Raw genomic sequence first — 21,379 nt, forward strand, 5'->3', positions numbered from 1 at the left:
TCTATCTATCTATCTATCTATCTATCTATCTATCTATCTATCTATCTATCTATCTATCTATCTATCTATCTATCTATCTATCTATCTATCTATCTATCTATCTATCTATCTATCTATCTATCTATTATCTATCTATCTATCTATCTATCTATCTATCTATCTATCTATCTATCTATCTATCTATCTATCTATCTATCTCATATCTATCTATCTCATATCTATCTATCTCATATCTATCTATCTCATATCTATCTATCTATCTATCTATCTATCTATCTATCTATCTATCTATCTATCTATCTATCTATCTATCTATCTATCTATCTATCTATCTATCTATCTCATATCTATCTATCTCATATCTATCTATCTCATATCTATCTATCTATCTATCTATCTATCTATCTATCTATCTATCTATCTATCTATCTATCTATCTATCTATCTATCTATCTATCTATCTATCTATCTATCTATCTATCTATCTATCTATCTCATATCTATCTATCTATCTATTATCTATCTATCTATCTATCTATCTATCTATCTATCTATCTATCTATCTATCATCTATCTATCTATCTATCTATCTATCTATCTATCTATCTATCTATCTATCTATCTATCTATCTATCTATCTATCTATCTATCTATCTATCTATCTATCTCATATCTATCTATCTATCTATCTATCTATCTATCTATCTATCTATCTATCTATCTATCTATCTATCTCATATCTATCTATCTATCTATCTATCTATCTATCTATCTATCTATCTATCTATCTATCTATTATCTATCTATCTATCTATCTATCTATCTATCTATCTATCTATCTATCTATCTATCTATCTCATATCTATCTATCTTCTATCTATCTATCTATCTATCTATCTATCTATCTATCTATCTATCTATCTATCTATCTATCTATCTATCTATCTATCTATCTATCTATCTATCTATCTATCTATCTATCTATCTATCTATCTATCTATCTATCTATCTATCTATCTATCTATCTATCTATCTATCTCATATCTATCTATCTCATATCTATCTATCTCATATCTATCTATCTATCTATCTATCTATCTATCTATCTATCTATCTATCTATCTATCTATCTATCTATCTATCTATCTATCTATCTATCTATCTATCTATCTATCTATCTATCTATCTATCTATCTCATATCTATCTATCTCATATCTATCTATCTCATATCTATCTATCTATCTATCTATCTATCTATCTATCTATCTATCTATCTATCTATCTATCTATCTATCTATCTATCTATCTCATATCTATCTATCTATCTATCTATCTATCTATCTATCTATCTATCTATCTATCTATCTATCTATCTATCTATCTATCTATCTATCTATCTATCTCATATCTATCTATCTATCTATTATCTATCTATCTATCTATCTATCTATCTATCTATCTATCTATCTATCTATCTATCTATCTATCATCTATCTATCTATCTATCTATCTATCTATCTATCTATCTATCTATCTATCTATCTATCTATCTATCTATCTCATATCTATCTATCTATCTATCTATCTATCTATCTATCTATCTATCTATCTATCTATCTATCTATCTATCTATCTATCTCATATCTATCTATCTATCTATCTATCTATCTATCTATCTATCTATCTATCTATCTATCTATCTATCTATCTATCTATTATCTATCTATCTATCTATCTATCTATCTATCTATCTATCTATCTATCTATCTATCTATCTATCTATCTCATATCTATCTATCTTCTATCTATCTATCTATCTATCTATCTATCTATCTATCTATCTATCTATCTATCTATCTATCTATCTATCTCATATCTATCTATCTTCTATCTATCTATCTATCTATCTATCTATCTATCTATCTATCTATCTATCTATCTATCTATCTATCTATCTATCTATCTATCTATCTATCTATCTATCTATCTATCTATCTATCTAGGTGCTTTTGCAAAAAAGGGGAAAAGTTAAAATTGGGACTAAACTGCAAGTATATTTTATTCGCTGTGCCTATAAAAAGTATTTATCCCCTTGGATGTAATTTTGTGTAATAGAATTAAATACATAGGATGTCATCAGATATTTTTGACCGTGACCAGCATAAAAAAAAGTGAAAACAAATCTCTCTCTCTCCAGTTATGAATGCAGATCACTTTGCAAGCAGAAAAAAACGGAATGCAGAACTATTCACCACTCAGTATTTACTAGAGAAAGCGTTGGCAGCAATTACAGTCTATGCGGATAGCTCTCTAATTAGCATACTAATTTCCATGGCGCTTCACTCCGTCACTACCACCTTTAACTGTACCCTATATCTTTTCCTCCTTTCCTGGGTCTCTCATTGATCTCCATTACATTTTCAGTGGAGGTGGGCCACTTTGGCTGCTAGGCTCCACAGCAACTGCTATGTCAGCTACCCTGGTAGTTACACCTTTGCTTGACAGTATGATGCTGCTGATGCTGCCACCACCATGCTTTACAGTGCATTCAGTTTATTTTTGGTGATGTGCACTGTTAGACTTGATCTAGTTTTTTATGGCCAAAATCTCAGTTTTGTTTTTATGGGGCCATGGAATCTCACTTGAATTCAGAGTATCTCATGTACCTCTTCGCAAACTGTGGCTGAGATGTCGTATGAGGAACTATCAGAGTGCTTTTTTAATAGTTACATTTCATAAATATTTTATTTATTTCCTGATATGCTGTGACATCATTCTAAATTGACACCACATTTAGACTCATATCTCTATATTCTTTTAGGATGAAATTACTCTTTAAGGTCTTCATTATTTGAGGCTTTACTGACCTGATCAAAGTTATCCAGAGCAGCGTGCAGATTTGCCAGCATTCCAGTTGGAGGTTCATTAGTAATTTTGATAGCATTTTCCAGGATCCCTTGTGGGATGATGTGTTCCTTAAGTGTTGGGGCTGGTTCAGCACTCATGAACACACGGTAATCGGGGTGACTTCCATCGCTGTACTTTTCTAATATTTTTTCTAAGGTGCTTAGCCATTTGGCTACTAGGTGAATATTCTGTGAACAGAGACTTAAGTCAATATCCTATGAAGTATCATATTATTACATTTATGCTTAAAATGTTGCTGTTTTATAATGTGAAGAATCCGGGTTAACAAGGCCCTAAGAACATTTGCATAGTAAATTACAAATTATAAAAGCAGATTTCTGGAACATTACCTACAGCTAAACTGCACTCCTACATCAAAATGATATATATTTAGGAAAAATGTATATTTTCAAATGACTTGCCCTCATTTTCTGCTGTTCAAAGGTACAATAGACACACATTGGAAGCCTTTCTGATGTAACTTTGGGAAATTTCTGCAGAGAGGTATATACAACATTTTTAGATGAAAACATACTGTATAGTATGAATCATAAGACTTATAAAGAAGCGAATATGTAAAAAAAATTAGGCAAATGATAAAAGATAAAGAATAAAAGAAAATGAACAGTGGACATAGAGATATCACTGATCAAGCAAGATCAAGAGACCACATATGAACAATTTAGAAGAAGGTTTTGAAGAATTTAGAGATCTGTATTGTAAGAGAGATTGTTTAAAGATTTTTCAACATTGTTGGTGCTTTTTGTTTTTCCCTTGTTGTTGAAGGTTTCACACTGGCAACTGAGACTGCCACTATGGGCTGAAATTTCCAGTTTTGAGGAGATCACTCTTCAGCTTGTGCTGTGTATACTGGGTCAGACATAATCTTATTATCATCATAGGCAGGATTGCAATGAAAGATAACATATCTATTATTAAAGATGCTCTATCACCAGTTTATTAATTCCCTATCTCCTAACTAATGTAATAGGCGCTTTGCTGCTGATAACTACAATGTAATTAAAAAAAAAACAAAAACACATTTATTATTTGCAAAGTTATGAGCATTTTTCTAAATGTGCTAATGTGGCTTTAATAGCCAAAAAGGAGGTGACTCTTTCTTTTCACTCAGGTGTAATGTTTTCTGTATGACGCTGTCCAATCAGCATACAGCTTCTCCCCCTTCCCTGCCCAGCAACTCAGCGTGATCATATAGTACACTGCTTCCATTCTCGACTGTGTATTCAACTTGCAATATTCCAGTTGTATCACATCTACAATCCTAGTGTCATATGAAATATTAGAATCTCTTCTTTCATATGCCACCAAAACCGCTGTTCTAGGTGCTCTACAGCCCGAGATATGGCTGTTTGAATTGACCCCCCTTCCTTCCAGCCAGTCTCTTATACTGTGTGAAGCAGCTTCATGCTGATTGGACAGGGTCAGAGGCTGTGAGGTAGCTCCACCTCAGGAGAATCGCTGGGGTTACCTCCCAGTTGTCTAATAAAGGCTCATTTACGTATTTAGCAAAAAAGCTCATAACTTTTAAAATAAACTTTTTGGGATACAATTGTCACTAATATTATCAGTGTGACATTACCAATCAGATTAGCTTGGAGATAGGGCATTACTAAACTAGTGACAGAGCCTCTTTAAAGAGGCTCTGTCACCACATTATAAGTGCCCCATCTCCTATATAAGGAGATCGGCGCTATAATGTAGATAACAGAAGTGTTTTTTATTTAGAAAACTTTACGAGCGATTTTTAGTTTTATGCTAATGAGTTTCTTAATGCCCAAGTGGGCGTGTTTTTACTTTAGACCAAGTGGGCGTTGTACAGAGGAGTGTATGACGCTGACCAATCAGTTACCAATCAGCGTCATACACTTCTCTTCATTCATTTACACTGCACTAGCGATATAGTTATATCGCTATGTGCAGCTACATACACAAACACTAACATTACTGCAGTGTCCTGATAATGAATATACATTACCTCCAGCCAGGACGTGATGTGTATTCAGAATCCTGACACGTCTGTAGCGTCTCTGTGAGATTTAAAGCAAGGCAAACGTAATCTCGTGAGATTACGATGTAACCTGTCAGTTCAAACGACATTACGTTTGCCTTGCTGGAATCTCATAGAAAAGATTCAGACGTGTCAGGATTCTGAATACACATCACGTCCAGGCTGGTAGTGATGTATATTCATTATCAGGACACTGCAGTAATGTTAGTGCTTGTGTATGTAGCTGCACATAGCGATATAGCTATATCGTTAGGGCAGTGTAAATGAATGGAGAGAAGTGTATGACGCTGATTGGTCACTGATTGGTCAGCGTCATACACTCCTCTGTACAACGCCCACTTGGGCATTAAGAAACTCATTAGCATAAAGCTAAAAATCGCTCATAAAGTGGTTTAAAATAGATCGTTTTTCTAAATAAAAAGCACTGCTGTCACCTACATTACAGCGCCCATCTCCTTATGTAGCAGATAGGGCACTTATAATGTGGTGACAGAGACTCTTTAAACTAGAGGCAGAAGACACATGGTCACACCATTGACAATAGATGATGGAGACAGCTCAGCTCCTCCTCCCTCCTCCCTCTCCCTGCACAGTGATTACTGCACGTCACAGAGCATGCTGTAAAACAAATATCTGAAACTGCGGGTTTGATCTCAGTGCAGCAGCTTAGGCAAGATGCTTGCCCCAATAATCTCCTAAAGAAAATAGAATAAAAAAAATATATAATCAGAAAAAAATCAGAGTAGAAAAAATAATGTTTGAATATATATATTTACGAAGTAAAAATGTATTGTTCATTGCAATTCTTTATTATTTAACCAGCTGAAAATAGTACAATTTGTTTTAACTTAAATTCATGTACTGTTAAACTTTCTCAATTTGAAAGCAATACCAGAACACAATCTGGGACCAATCCTACCATCAAGAAAAAAAATCCTCCTTTCAATGAGAACGAAATAACCAGAGTGGCATTCAAGAAAACAGATTTGGACATACACCCAATTTCACTCCACAAAAGCATCTCATAGAGGCACAGATTATTTTTGTAAAAGTGCCGTTTCATAGCTTGGCAATGAAGAACTTCTATAACACACTGAATCGGCTTACTTGAAGTATAACCCAATGGCCTTCTTTTGATGCCTTTTCCATTGCTATTTCTGCTATAACTTCCTGCCCTTGACCCAGAGAGATATTGTGAAGTTTTCCTGCGTCAATGGTAAATCCAAGTCTGTCACCTATACAGAGCAGGAAATAATGTCAAATGACACAATAGATTAGGAAAGAAATTATCAGCAATGCAATGAGAGAAACACATATATCAGAAAAACTGATGACAGGATTAACTATAATATGTAGACATATAACTTAACCTAAAAAACAAAAGCACAAGCCTCTGTGAAAGTTATTTACTGCTTGCTACCAAAATTATAAGCCGACTGTACTTGAGAACAGAATGCAGGAAAACACACTTTCCTTAAAGGGAACCTGTCACCAGCGTTTCACCTGTTAAACCAGCAATACCTGGTGTAAGTGGGTGAAAAATCATTTTTATGTAACCTATAATTGTCTTCTTAGTCGGCTCTGTACCTTTAGTATTCTGTTTTTTAGTGTTCCTGTGCCGTTTGCTAATGAGCATAAGAGTATTATCTTCATTGCTCAAGCTTTTCCGAGTTAACCCCGCCTCCTTACTTTTGATTGACAGCTCCTCGCCTCCCCCCAGCACACACGAAATCCCGCACTTGTGCATCGATGTCCTGTTCTGGTTTGTGCGCACAACAGGACACCATAGCGCCTGGACGAAGTAGGGAAGGGTATTGGACCATATATGACGGGCGCATGCGTGCTATCTCAGATGAGGTTTTGGCATTCAGGGCGGGCCAGTTTTCAGCGGTGGGCGGGCATAAGAAGAGGAACAAACGAGACAGCTGGATTATTACTATAAAAGGCGCACAATGTTTTCAGGCTGTTATTTAAGGTCAGAGGAGGAGTTTAGGAGAGGCGATAACGGCAATGAACTTTTGGCAGCAGCGGCCAGCGAGGGGTGAGTGGAGTTCAATAGGTGAAATGCTGGTGACAAGTTCCCTTTAAAGTGAATCTCCACCTTTTAATATTATGTAGTATTTAAATGCAAAATTCTTTGCATATCTTTTTAGCGGTCGAAACTCTGTTTTTCTGATACAAAGTTCCAAATATCCAGCATAGATGTAGATTTAAAGGACAACATGCTGGCTGCCTGCAAGCCCCAAAATGAGGAGCTTAGGACAGTTTATACATTGACCCTAATAGTAACTTGAGTATGCAGTAAACTCCTAAAATCCCTCTAGTGGCGGATGCAGATGACCGGCATATTATCTTTTAAATCTTTGTCCTCTACAGCGCTTACAGAACATTGCATAGGCGCTCAGTCTGCACATGGCCTTCCCCTGCGCTGTGGTCATTTAAACTAGCACAGGAGGACACGGCCACAGCAGCGACATCCTTTCTGTGCAATTTACAGGTGTCTGGTACATTGTACCGGCAGGGAGCGAGGGAGAGCGCCATGTATTGGAGGGGGAACGCTTGAGTGTTAACATGCAGCCATGCTCCGTGCTGTGGCATGCTGGCAAATTCACAACAGCTGGAAAGCCATAGGTTGAGGAGCACCGGTCTAGAGAATGCTGTCCATCAAATATTGGTCCAATGGAGCAGAATCTTTTTTGATTATTCTTTTTGGACTAGCAATTTGTTTAACAAAATAATTAAATACAGCATGTGATAAAGACACTACCCTGGTCAAAAAATAAAAACAATCAGCACTAGAACTAGAACTAAGATGGATCCTAACCCGTATTTAAACATGGCTATTATTTACGGAAAAAGTACACATCAACATGACGTTATGTGGAGACAAGCTACCCACCTATAAAGCAATGCTCATAGACTTACTGCTAAAAATAATGATGAGCAGTTCACACGGGTGATAGGATGATGGTAAGACTAAGACTTTTTGCTGAAAGAGATCAAACTGCAATATTCTATGTATCACAACCTCAGTATAATGTACTCATTAATTTAATCACCATACACAGATGTATTACCTGTGCCGCACTGCTGTATATTATATAAAATAATAACAATGCCGTCTATTCTTGTTCATTTCAGTAAATGCACATTGGAAAATGTCCTAAGAACGCATTATTTGGTCCTACCCAATGCCTCTACATCTTTCAGTGGGTCAACTCCCGGAGACAAGATGAAGACGATAGAAGTAGATGGTCCACTCTCAAGGAAAGACTTTGCAAAGTCTGTTTTACGTCGTTCCACGTACATGGTTCCAAGTTTCTCTTCAACAAAATTTCTGAATTTTGAAAATGTTTATGATAAAATGTATTATATAGTTATTATGTATCAGGGTAGAGGTGAGGTATCCCCATTCCCATGACATGAAACCTTAAAACATTCAGTAAGCATTTATCCTAAAGTAAATCTGTCAAGTCTCGTATGTCCCTATGTGTGAGCAGTATAGGATAGAGGGGGGTAAGTAGGACTTAGGAAACGATTTCCTATGATTTAATTCAGTATTTTCATGTAAAAAGCTGCATAAATACTGCCAGGACCCCTAGAGAAAGCTTGTAATTCCTGCTTCCCCCGCCCACACAGAGTAATATGAATGTATATAGGAAGAGCTGTCAATCACTGTGTGGGCAGGGGAAGCAGGACTCACAGCTCTCTCTATGAGTCTTGGCTAGGGATTCCAAAACCCATTGTGTTCGCGGGTGCACAAATTGTCAAAATGGCAGCCGTTTCGGGGGATGGAGAACAGTTAGACAGGGCAAAAGACATCATTGTTAGACAGGGCAATCGGGGCACTTGCGATTTGCGGCAAATTTATGCGGCTCAGATTTTGGGCTGATTAAATAAAATTGGCCCAAAAACGAGTTTCGGGAAATTCCCTCATCTTTATTCCTGGCAGCAGTTAAATCAATATTTATAGAAGACTGTCCCCGATGTCTTCTGGATCCTGGCTGACGTCATCCGTCTTCCCCGGTCCATACTAATTGTAGCTTCCCCCCACCAACTTTCTCCTACAGCTCCTCTGTCTACCACTAGGTTGTGTGTGCCCTGATTCTTCCTGTTTTAAAGGGCCAGCGTGCGCCAATTTACCTAGCTTTCCTGGATACAAAAGTTACCCTCCCCATTTGCTCCTCCGGGCCTGAGCAATTAAGTTTGTTTGTTTGAACTTATTTACTCTGCTGGGTTACCTTTTGTATTTCTGTTGCCGAACTTTAACCACATCTTATCTGCCGCCTGCCCTTCACCCGTCTCTCTTATTCCGACCGAACTCTGCCTGCCTTGACCTCCGACTCATCTGCCGGGGGTCAAGTGACCGTCTTCTGCCTGCCCTGACCTTTGCTAGTATTGACCATGTACTTGCCTACTGTTTTTGTAATGTCAGCTGTTGCCAACAGAGGTTGGGATCATCAGGAGTAGCAACCTGATGATCCATAGCAGCTAAGTCCAAATCACCGTACAGAGGTTAAAGGGTAAATATCTGGGGGTCCTTAGACTTCGCTCCCTGGTTCAGCCCCACACCAAATCCTTTTGGCAGGACAGTAGGGTCACATCACCTTCTGTTGGCCTCGTGACAGTTAAATTATAGAAAACTATATATCCCAAAGTTCTGCATCTCCCCTTCTATGATATGCTGTCATGAGGCAGGGTAGCATAGGGGAGCTGACAGGTCCTCTTTAAATCCTAAAGGTACACATGATATGGGGAAGGACACAACTTCAGTAGTGTTGGAGTCACTTCCCAGCCTCCACTCACTGCTGGTTTGGCTATAACTAGTAGTTGCTCATTGTCGGACTGGGGGTTCTTGACCTACTAGAATAAATATGTGATTCAAAAATAGAAAGTAGTGGCAAGTGATTAACTCCAACTTAAAGTACGAATGGGGTTCTCCCCTGCTGACCTGTGGGGCCCATTACTGTGTCAGAGACTGGGCCTACTGCAGGATGCTCTGGTAATTTTTACTTTGTTACCTAATAGTCAACCTGTCAAACTGCATATTACTTGTAATGATAATCAAACTATCACTGATCAGAGGAGATTAAGTGGCTTGGACACTCATATCTCCTGCCCAAGCTTGTATTTTTTTTGTTGTTATTGTTTGATTTAGATTTTTTTTTAAATGCAATAAAAGAGTGTCTCAAGGTGCTTCACTAAAGTGGCAGGATGCACGTACAAAGTATGAGATGTAGGAACAAGTAGTGGGAACAAAGAACCAAACAAAATTGGTCAAACATACAAACAAATCAAACATCAAACCAATCGTATGAACAGTAAAGTACTAAGAACTGGGAAGGGGTGTTTAAGTAATAAAAAATAACATTTAATACACATACACAGTTAAGAATATAATACAAAAGAATGGGAATATCAAGAATAGAAGGACACAGGACACCAGGGCCGGGAAACTCTTTCTTACCTATTTGCATCCACTAAGTCTTATTTACGTATTCCCAAATTACTATTTATCTCTTGATGGAAGTTGAACAACGTCTATTATTTTAAATCTAACAACACCGAAAAAGGCCATACTTACAAATGGACACAGCCAGGTCTGAAACGCTGATGAAGGCGAGTGAGCAGATAAATGATCACTAATACCCCAGGTATTTTTCATTATTACTTATATTTGCTTCTTTTGGACACAGCCAGGTCTTTGATGCTGGGAGAGCATGGTGTGTTGTTGTTTGGCCTAGCAAGCAGGGTAGCCCGCTCTATGAATTATCAAGGCGTCACAAATAGGCTTCTACCTGGCTAGTTACGTTGCGCCTCATGACTTACACACTATTCCTCCATGTTTCACACACTTGCATCCCATTATTTATTTTATTTATTTTTTAGGCACTTTACTCATTACTGCCCCCTATATTTCACTCACATTATTACACTTGCACATACACTATTCATTTATTATTTCTTACTACACATCCCATGCACCACATACCACTCCCCTCAAGACTAGTGGGAGTGGCTATTATTATTTAAAGCACCTGCTCACTCGCCTTCATCAGCGTTTCAGACCTGGCTGTGTCCATTTGTAAGTATGGCCTTTTTCGGTGTTGTTGCATAAATGTCCTTGTTTTTATCTGTTTTGTCTGTACATCAGGAGCTTTTCGCTCCAGTTAGGGACTCGCAAGTCTGGGGATCCTTGTCGTGGATTGCGAGCTTGCGTCCTTTTGGCCAAAATGATCACTAATACCCCAGGTATTTTTCATTATTACTTATATTTGCTTCTTTTGGACACAGCCAGGTCTTTGATGCTGGGAGAGCATGGTGTGTTGTTGTTTGGCCTAGCAAGCAGGGTAGCCCGCTCTATGAATTATCAAGGCGTCACAAATAGGCTTCTACCTGGCTAGTTACGTTGCGCCTCATGACTTACACACTATTCCTCCATGTTTCACACACTTGCATCCCATTATTTATTTTATTTATTTTTTAGGCACTTTACTCATTACTGCCCCCTATATTTCACTCACATTATTACACTTGCACATACACTATTCATTTATTATTTCTTACTACACATCCCATGCACCACATACCACTCCCCTCAAGACTAGTGGGAGTGGCTATTATTATTTAAAGCACCTGCTCACTCGCCTTCATCAGCGTTTCAGACCTGGCTGTGTCCATTTGTAAGTATGGCCTTTTTCGGTGTTGTTGCATAAATGTCCTTGTTTTTATCTGTTTTGTCTGTACATCAGGAGCTTTTCGCTCCAGTTAGGGACTCGCAAGTCTGGGGATCCTTGTCGTGGATTGCGAGCTTGCGTCCTTTTGGCCAAAATGATCACTAATACCCCAGGTATTTTTCATTATTACTTATATTTGCTTCTTTTGGACACAGCCAGGTCTTTGATGCTGGGAGAGCATGGTGTGTTGTTGTTTGGCCTAGCAAGCAGGGTAGCCCGCTCTATGAATTATCAAGGCGTCACAAATAGGCTTCTACCTGGCTAGTTACGTTGCGCCTCATGACTTACACACTATTCCTCCATGTTTCACACACTTGCATCCCATTATTTATTTTATTTATTTTTTAGGCACTTTACTCATTACTGCCCCCTATATTTCACTCACATTATTACACTTGCACATACACTATTCATTTATTATTTCTTACTACACATCCCATGCACCACATACCACTCCCCTCAAGACTAGTGGGAGTGGCTATTATTATTTAAAGCACCTGCTCACTCGCCTTCATCAGCGTTTCAGACCTGGCTGTGTCCATTTGTAAGTATGGCCTTTTTCGGTGTTGTTGCATAAATGTCCTTGTTTTTATCTGTTTTGTCTGTACATCGGGAGCTTTTCGCTCCAGTTAGGGACTCGCAAGTCTGGGGATCCTTGTCGTGGATTGCGAGCTTGCGTCCTTTTGGCCAAAATGATCACTAATACCCCAGGTATTTTTCATTATTACTTATATTTGCTTCTTTTGGACACAGCCAGGTCTTTGATGCTGGGAGAGCATGGTGTGTTGTTGTTTGGCCTAGCAAGCAGGGTAGCCCGCTCTATGAATTATCAAGGCGTCACAAATAGGCTTCTACCTGGCTAGTTACGTTGCGCCTCATGACTTACACACTATTCCTCCATGTTTCACACACTTGCATCCCATTATTTATTTTATTTATTTTTTAGGCACTTTACTCATTACTGCCCCCTATATTTCACTCACATTATTACACTTGCACATACACTATTCATTTATTATTTCTTACTACACATCCCATGCACCACATACCACTCCCCTCAAGACTAGTGGGAGTGGCTATTATTATTTAAAGCACCTGCTCACTCGCCTTCATCAGCGTTTCAGACCTGGCTGTGTCCATTTGTAAGTATGGCCTTTTTCGGTGTTGTTGCATAAATGTCCTTGTTTTTATCTGTTTTGTCTGTACATCAGGAGCTTTTCGCTCCAGTTAGGGACTCGCAAGTCTGGGGATCCTTGTCGTGGATTGCGAGCTTGCGTCCTTTTGGCCAAAATGATCACTAATACCCCAGGTATTTTTCATTATTACTTATATTTGCTTCTTTTGGACACAGCCAGGTCTTTGATGCTGGGAGAGCATGGTGTGTTGTTGTTTGGCCTAGCAAGCAGGGTAGCCCGCTCTATGAATTATCAAGGCGTCACAAATAGGCTTCTACCTGGCTAGTTACGTTGCGCCTCATGACTTACACACTATTCCTCCATGTTTCACACACTTGCATCCCATTATTTATTTTATTTATTTTTTAGGCACTTTACTCATTACTGCCCCCTATATTTCACTCACATTATTACACTTGCACATACACTATTCATTTATTATTTCTTACTACACATCCCATGCACCACATACCACTCCCCTCAAGACTAGTGGGAGTGGCTATTATTATTTAAAGCACCTGCTCACTCGCCTTCATCAGCGTTTCAGACCTGGCTGTGTCCATTTGTAAGTATGGCCTTTTTCGGTGTTGTTGCATAAATGTCCTTGTTTTTATCTGTTTTGTCTGTACATCAGGAGCTTTTCGCTCCAGTTAGGGACTCGCAAGTCTGGGGATCCTTGTCGTGGATTGCGAGCTTGCGTCCTTTTGGCCAAAATGATCACTAATACCCCAGGTATTTTTCATTATTACTTATATTTGCTTCTTTTGGACACAGCCAGGTCTTTGATGCTGGGAGAGCATGGTGTGTTGTTGTTTGGCCTAGCAAGCAGGGTAGCCCGCTCTATGAATTATCAAGGCGTCACAAATAGGCTTCTACCTGGCTAGTTACGTTGCGCCTCATGACTTACACACTATTCCTCCATGTTTCACACACTTGCATCCCATTATTTATTTTATTTATTTTTTAGGCACTTTACTCATTACTGCCCCCTATATTTCACTCACATTATTACACTTGCACATACACTATTCATTTATTATTTCTTACTACACATCCCATGCACCACATACCACTCCCCTCAAGACTAGTGGGAGTGGCTATTATTATTTAAAGCACCTGCTCACTCGCCTTCATCAGCGTTTCAGACCTGGCTGTGTCCATTTGTAAGTATGGCCTTTTTCGGTGTTGTTGCATAAATGTCCTTGTTTTTATCTGTTTTATTTTAAATCTACTTAATATATTAAATATCAGAACACTGTTCAAATTAAAAATATCTGATTAAAATATACAATAATTTTCCTTATGTACCACAAGAAAGTGTATGGATGTTTCTGCTTATATACCTGACAGCGTAAGTCATCCGGTCAGGTCTCAGTGCTCGCATTATTATCATTTTCTGTAAGGAACTCTTGTTTTTCCATTCTTGTGGTAGACGTTCTCGTTCTGGGCATTCAGATTCAATCACCCTTTTCCACCGTTTAGGCGATCCTTCTATGTCTCTGTCCAGTCCTCGAAATTCATCCATGAAACTCATTGTCTATACAGTAAAGCATCAACATGGGTTGAGATTCTTTGTGTATCCCACTTAAACAAATTCCTGTCATACTACTGAAAGCTGTTCTAGAATATCTGCTGGAGTTACACGTCTGTATATATCAAAAGTGCTGCTTATGCTGTCACTCTTAACAGACATTAAGTGATTGACCATTCTCAGGTGATTGCTATTGTCCCTGAGATAATCTTGTGCTAGAGTTTTTCATCTGTGCTCCTCTTTATACTTTTGGAGAACTAAGCGTGAAGATTTCCGTTGTTTTGGCAAAATCAATAGCGCGGTCGACTGCACTATTGTTTCTGCAAAAAAAAAACGGAAAACTTACGGAACAGAGACAAACGAAAACCATTAGCAACGGAAGCATTACCATTGAAATCAATGGTAATGCAAATGGAAGCTATGGTTTCCGTTTGCCTTTCCGTTGATGGGTTCCTTATGGTTTCCGTTTGCCTTTCCGTTGATGGGTTCCTTCGATGGAGAGATCTGTTGGAACCCATCAACAGAACCTAAAGCTGATGTGAACACTGCCTAACCAATATGTTGTGCTCTAAATTTATAATATAATTGTGCATTTTAGTCCCCAAGCACTGGTCTGTGAAACCACAGCCACAGGGGGAGGTAGTATGTGCCTAGTTATTCTATGGACTGCTATGAATGTGTCAATTTTAATGTCTTTTTATGTTTATTAAGGAGATGGATAGGAGTAATATTTCATTGCCAGGAGACACGTTTATAAAAGTGTGCCAGCATAGAATTGTAATATTGCTAAAATTTTTCGGAATCTTTTGAGGAATCTTACATTTTATGGACTATGGGAAAGTGCACTGCACCCAATTTAAGAAAACCTACCTTAATAGCGCTCCATGCTGAATTTGAAAGAAAGTCCAAGGGACTATTATAGATATGGTCAATGTTAAAGCGAAGCAAGAAGTCAAGCTCCTGAATAGAAATTTCTTTATTCATTATCAAAAGCTGAAAAAAAGGTAAAAAAAAAGTAAAAAACTGAAGTTCAATAACTAGAATGCAAAGTGTAAAGACTGTCACAAGTTCATGTCAGAAATGATGTGCTTGTATACATTAAAGCCAACCTCTTTAATACTTTATTGGATCAGCTAATGCATCAGCTGAAGGGCAAGCGAAGAGTTCATGTTGTCTGAGCTGTGGAGCTGTCAGCAATGATAAAACGTAAGGATGCAATGTCTTCTCTATAGAAAACACACGGATTCTCACTGTCACAACTAGACTTTAAATAATAGAGTTTACATCGTTTGGATTTACTCCAAAACTCATATTGAACTTCATATTGAATATACTGTAAGTGGACCATTTGTCAGGTCGCATGTGCCTAGAATAAACCCGGCCCAAATAACGTCCTTCACATGCAAGGGAAAAACATGAAGCTTCGCATATGTCACTTCATCCTGTGATGTTGGAGCCATTACAGGTGCAAGGTCAGTGTCCTAAGAGACCTACACCTTACAAGAGAAAAAGCTTTACTAGATGCAAAAAGATCAAGAAATTGCACCTCCAGAGTGGTGGGAGAATATTAAATGGAGCTCCCAGTGATACAGTAATACAATTTTAATAATCAAAAAAATTTGGCACCTGACTACGACAACAACTTTTTTACTTTTATGATTCGTCAACGAGATAAGTCATTAAAGTCAGTTAGGTGGGGGTCTGACGTCTGTAACCCCCACCTCTGCCGAGGAACCCAAATTCCATTCTCACTAAAGAGCAGGATGATCACATACAATCGCTCTCCGTAAAACTGAATTGGAACACCTGAATCAGCCAATTGAATGCATTAAACTGTTTCAAATGATCCCATTCCTTCTATATGATGAAGATCAGGGCATGCTTATCCTTTTCCCTGGCCGAGAATGGGGGTTTAAGGCCGATAATAGAAAAACTATTTTTTTCGATAATTGATGCTTTTACGCATTTCTAGTATTTGTACTCTCTCCTTTGAAGCATGAATATTCTGTACTATTGCTCAATAAATCTGTCAGCCTACAGTACACTACACATTAACCATTGTTCCAAGATTGCATCACAAAATAGCAGTTTTTAGAATAACATTTATTGGTCTAAGATGTTGCACGCAGTACATCAGACATTGTGAATGCCTCCTCTCCCAGGAGCTCAATAATGTAGCCGTTCAGTGAAGACTGGTTTCATAAAACTTGCACTAATCTGTAAATCGAAGAAAATAAATGTAATTCACTTTGAATATAAAGCTGTGCTGTAACATTACTGTGTGTTCTCTTAGTTGTGACATCGCTGTGCAGAGATATAAGCAGAGGTGTAGCTAGGTTCTCCTGCACCTGAGGCAAAGATTCAGTTTGGCTCTCCTGCCACCCACCAACTTCTTTCCCTACATCTCCTTCCCTCTCGCCATGTTTGCTTTCTCTACCAATCAATAAGGTGACATTTTTTTTCACATTTTTTTTATGTAACTCGAGCATAAAACCATTTGAACATTTTACAAGCAATAGAGTTATATAATGGAGTTAACATAACAATAAATTAAAAGAAAATAAGTTAAAGAGGTCAGTGCCGGACTAAAACAGATTGTATAATTGAGGCTAATGAGACTATATGGTGACATATTGTACAGCCTCTTCTTGTAGATAGTGCCGCACAGCCCCCCAGTAGATAGTGCCACACACCACACCCCCCTGTATGTAGTGCCACACAGCCCCCCTTGTAGGTAGTGCCACACAGCCCCCCCTTGTCGGTAGTGCCACACAACCGCCCTTGTAGGTAGTGCCACACAGCCCCCATTGTAGATAGCGCCACACAGCCCCCCTTGTAGATAACGCCACACAGCCCCCCTTGTAGATAGCGCCACACAGGCCCCCTTGTAGCCAGCAAGACACAGCCCCCCTTGTAGATACTGCCACACAGCCCTCCTTGTAGATAGCGCCACACATCCCCCCTTGTAGGTAGTGCCACACAGCCCCCCTTGTAGATAAAGCCACACAGCCCACCTTGTAGATAGTGCCACACAGCCCCCTTGTAGATAGCACCACACAACCCCCTTTGTAGATAGTGCCACACAGCCCCCATTGTAGATAGCGCCACACAGCCCCCCCTGTAGATAGTGCCACACAGCCCCCTTGTAGTTAGCGCCACACAGCCCCCTTTGTAGATAGTGCCACACAGCCCCCATTGTAGATAGCGCCACACAGCCCCCCTTGTAGATAACGCCACACAGCCACCCTTGTAGATAGCGCCACACAGGCCCCCTTGTAGACAGCAAGACACAGCCCCCCTTGTAGATACTGCCACACAGCCCTCCTTGTAAATAGCGCCACACAGCCCCCCTAGTAGATACTGCCACACAGTCCCCCACATTGTAGATAGCAACACACACCCCATTGTAGATAGCGGCACACAGCCCCCCTTGTAGATAGCGACATACAGCCCCCCCTGTAGATAGTGCCACACAGCCCCCTTGTAGTTAGCGCCACACAACCCCCTTTGTAGATAGTGCCACACAGCCCCCATTGTAGATAGCGCCACACAGCCCCCCTTGTAGATAACGCCACACAGCCACCCTTGTAGATAGCGCCACACAGGCCCCCTTGTAGATAGCGACATACAGCCCAGCCTGCCCCACCTAGCTGCACCCCTGATATAAGTATTTATTGATAAAGAATAAAAAACGGGATACTGAGGCGCTGCTTGATAAAGAGTTAATACATTTAATTAAGGTAGTATAAATAATAGACAATTGCTACGCGTTTCAACGCCGGACTGGCGTCTTCCTCAAGCAAGACGCCAGTCCAGCGTTGAAACGCGTAGCAATTGTCTATTATTTATGCTACCTTAATTAAATGTATTAACTCTTTATCAAGCAGCGCCTCAGTATCCCGTTTTTTATTCTTTATCAAACAATTTTGGCATCTCTTTGGAGTTTTGCGTTGGGATCGGCAGCAGCTTTGTACTCGCAGATTACTTTCAACTTTACAGGTGAGCAGTTACGATCTTTTGCCCATCAAATTCACAATTGGTACACACATGTGGCACCGTGTTTTTTCACTCTACTTTTAGTATAAGTATTTATTGTGATATAACAGTAAGAATTATGCCTGTGCAGTGATAGCACTGTGTGCATTTCCAGGGGCATGAATATATAGTATGCAGAGATAGTAGTCACACTAGGGAACTGGTACCTTAGAAGTGGCAATGGACCCTCTGCCACATAAGTAGACAGAAATAGTGTAAATTACATTTAAAATGGGGTGGGTGGGGGGGGGGGGATCTTCTTACAGATCTTGAATCACATTTTGCCTCTTAGTAAATCTTGTCAAGGACATTGTGTCCAAATACCTGAACAAATTTTGGATACATTCTGTATGCTCTGATGTTTAACCCCTTAGTGACCACTAATACGCCTTTTTACGTGATTCACTAATGGGCTTTAGGCTAGGCTGACGCCTTTTCACGTCAGCCTAGTCTAAGTCCTGCACGGGTCTCCCGTGCAGGCAGGAGCCGGGGCTCTGCTGTCTGATGACAGCTGAGCTCCTGCTCCAACGCCCGCGATCGAAGTTTACTTAGATCGCGGCCGTTTAACCCGTTAAATGCCGCCGTCAATAGCGACCGCGGCATTTAACTTTGTTTACAGAGGGAGTGCGCTCCCTCTGTCACCCATCGGCGGCCCGCGAATGCAATCGCGGGTCTCCGATGGGGTGTCATGGCAGGCATTATAGCAGCGATCGGAAGATCGCACAGTAAAGTCCGCTAGTGGGACTAATAAAATAAGTCATCAAAGTGAAATAAAGATTATTAATAAAAAGTACAGTAAAAAAATAAATAAAACCATTTTTTTCCATAAAAAGTGGTTTTATTTAGTAAAAGTGTAAAAAAAAAAAAAAAGTACACTTATGTGGTATCGCCGCGACCGTAATGACTCCATTAATAAAGTTAATATGTAATTTAAACCGCAAAGTGAACACCGTAAAAAAAAAACGCAAAAAACTATGGCGAAATTGCAATTTTTTTCCATTGCCCCCCAAAAAAGTCATAATAAAAATGAATCAATAAGTCCCATGCACCCCAAAACAGTACCATTCAAAACTACGTCTTGTCCCGCAGAAAACAAGCCCAAAAAATCACTACATTGATGGAAAAATAAAAAAATTACGGTTCTTGGAAAGCGACGATGCAAAAACAAATAATTTTAGTTCAAAAGTGTTTTTATTGTGCAAAAGTCGTAAAACATAAAACAACCTCCACATATGTGGTATCGTCGTAATCGTACCGACCCATAGAATAAAGGTAACATGTTATTTACGTCGCATAGTGAACGGCGTCAATTTAAAAACGCATAGAACAATGGCGGAATATCAGTTTTTTTTTATAATCCCCCCCAAAAAGGTTAATAAAAGTTAATATAAAAATTATATGTACCCAAAAATGGTGCTATTAAAAAGCACAACTAATCCCGCAAAAAAGAAGTCCTCATACAGCTATGTAGACGAAAAAATAAAAACTTTATAGCTCTTTGAATGCGACTATAGAAAAACGAATAAAATAGCTTGGTCATTAAGGCCTAAAATCGGCTGGTCACTAAGGGGTTAAGAAAACTGGAAACTGTTCATTGGGAGTTCACTATTAGCCAAAAGATTTGTTCAGTCAATAAATAACATGTGAATTTGCATTAAAAACTAATGTTTTTTGTCTAGTTTGTTTGTTGCTTTATAAATTTTGATACAATGAAGAATTTGGACATCTAATGGTGTGACACCAGCTGAGGGTGTATTTTTTGTTCTGTCTCGGTCTAGTTCACTGCCTGACATCTGTATTTCACTTAGAGAATTGGCATTACTCACGGTTACATTCTAACAAAGCAAACCAAATGACACCAATTTTAGTAAGTTAATTCAGATGTCCATTTAATATTCTCCCTAAAGTTTTAATCTAATAAAACCAAAAGAGAGCTATTGCTGGCATAAATAAAAAGAATAATACGTAATTTAATTGGCGAAAACAGATGTAAAAAATATAGAGATATAGAATTTTTATACGTACATTTTTATTTTACCTTAAATTCAGTAGTTAGGGATATAGAGTTGAGCAAATATATCTATTCTGAATGTGCATTTTCAGTTTTATGCATTCATGTATGTGTGATAATATACATTTTAACTGATTATGAACCAATGGCTTTAGATGTCGGGCTGGTCTGCATGGGACTTCGCAGAGACCTCCTTTTGAATAGTCTCTGCAGAGTCTGAAGCTGCATGGAAATCATATAGCTGCTAAAGAGAAGAGTCGGTGGTCAGAGACAACCGGAGTCCTCCTACAGGGCAGAGATGGTTTATTACCATCATTGCCTTCCTGATCGATGAATACACGGTGCTCAATGAGACAGGTGGCCATCAAGTCACATCATTACCAAGTAGCTGCAGGTGCTGCTAAACCTTCGCAGACCCAGATCAGCTCTATAGTTTAGGAATAGAGGCTGTATTTTCCCCTGTGACTAAAATAGGCTAATATGTCAGCCCCAGTTATAGGGGAAAACCGTATTGCAAAAATAAATGTAAAGGTAAATTTCTCATAGGATATTATAGGGGGTACAATGTGGGGAAAAAAGTTAAAGTAAACAAAACTAGCCCAAACTATAGTGGTAGCCCTGACTATCCATCTCCTAAATCAAAATGACCATGACGGAAAGGGGAGCCCACTTTAAAAAAGTGTTTTAGTGCAATTTTGTGCATTTGAAATGTAAATAGAAAAATAGACACTTAGTTGTTTTTTTTTTGTTGCTAATAGCACTTAAAAAACTAATATAAATATGGCTTAATAATAAAGCCTTAAATATCATAGAAAAAAAAAAGATGCAAAAATTATTTGATTAACCAAATCATAAAAACAATATAAGCACAACTATATCACCTGGGCTGAAAATGGTTAATTTATAATAATAATAATAATAATAATAATAATAATAATAATAATAATATTAGA

General features: G+C 38.9%; 1 protein-coding gene across 1 annotated transcript in view; it reads right to left on the bottom strand.

Annotated features, from left to right (window-relative positions):
• LOC142656572 (dynein axonemal heavy chain 11-like) overlaps positions 1-21,379 on the bottom strand; it is a 271,269-nt gene that overhangs the window by 41,900 nt on the left and 207,990 nt on the right. The window contains exons 60-64 of the mRNA XM_075831503.1: positions 15,251-15,373; positions 14,193-14,386; positions 8,126-8,274; positions 6,045-6,172; positions 2,869-3,096 (exon numbers count right to left, since the gene is read on the bottom strand). Coding sequence (XP_075687618.1) covers positions 2,869-3,096; positions 6,045-6,172; positions 8,126-8,274; positions 14,193-14,386; positions 15,251-15,373 — 822 coding nt within the window. The remainder of the gene's footprint in view (positions 1-2,868; positions 3,097-6,044; positions 6,173-8,125; positions 8,275-14,192; positions 14,387-15,250; positions 15,374-21,379) is intronic.

The sequence above is a fragment of the Rhinoderma darwinii genome, chromosome 6 (genome assembly GCF_050947455.1).
Source record: "Rhinoderma darwinii isolate aRhiDar2 chromosome 6, aRhiDar2.hap1, whole genome shotgun sequence".
Taxonomy (NCBI): domain Eukaryota; kingdom Metazoa; phylum Chordata; class Amphibia; order Anura; family Rhinodermatidae; genus Rhinoderma; species Rhinoderma darwinii.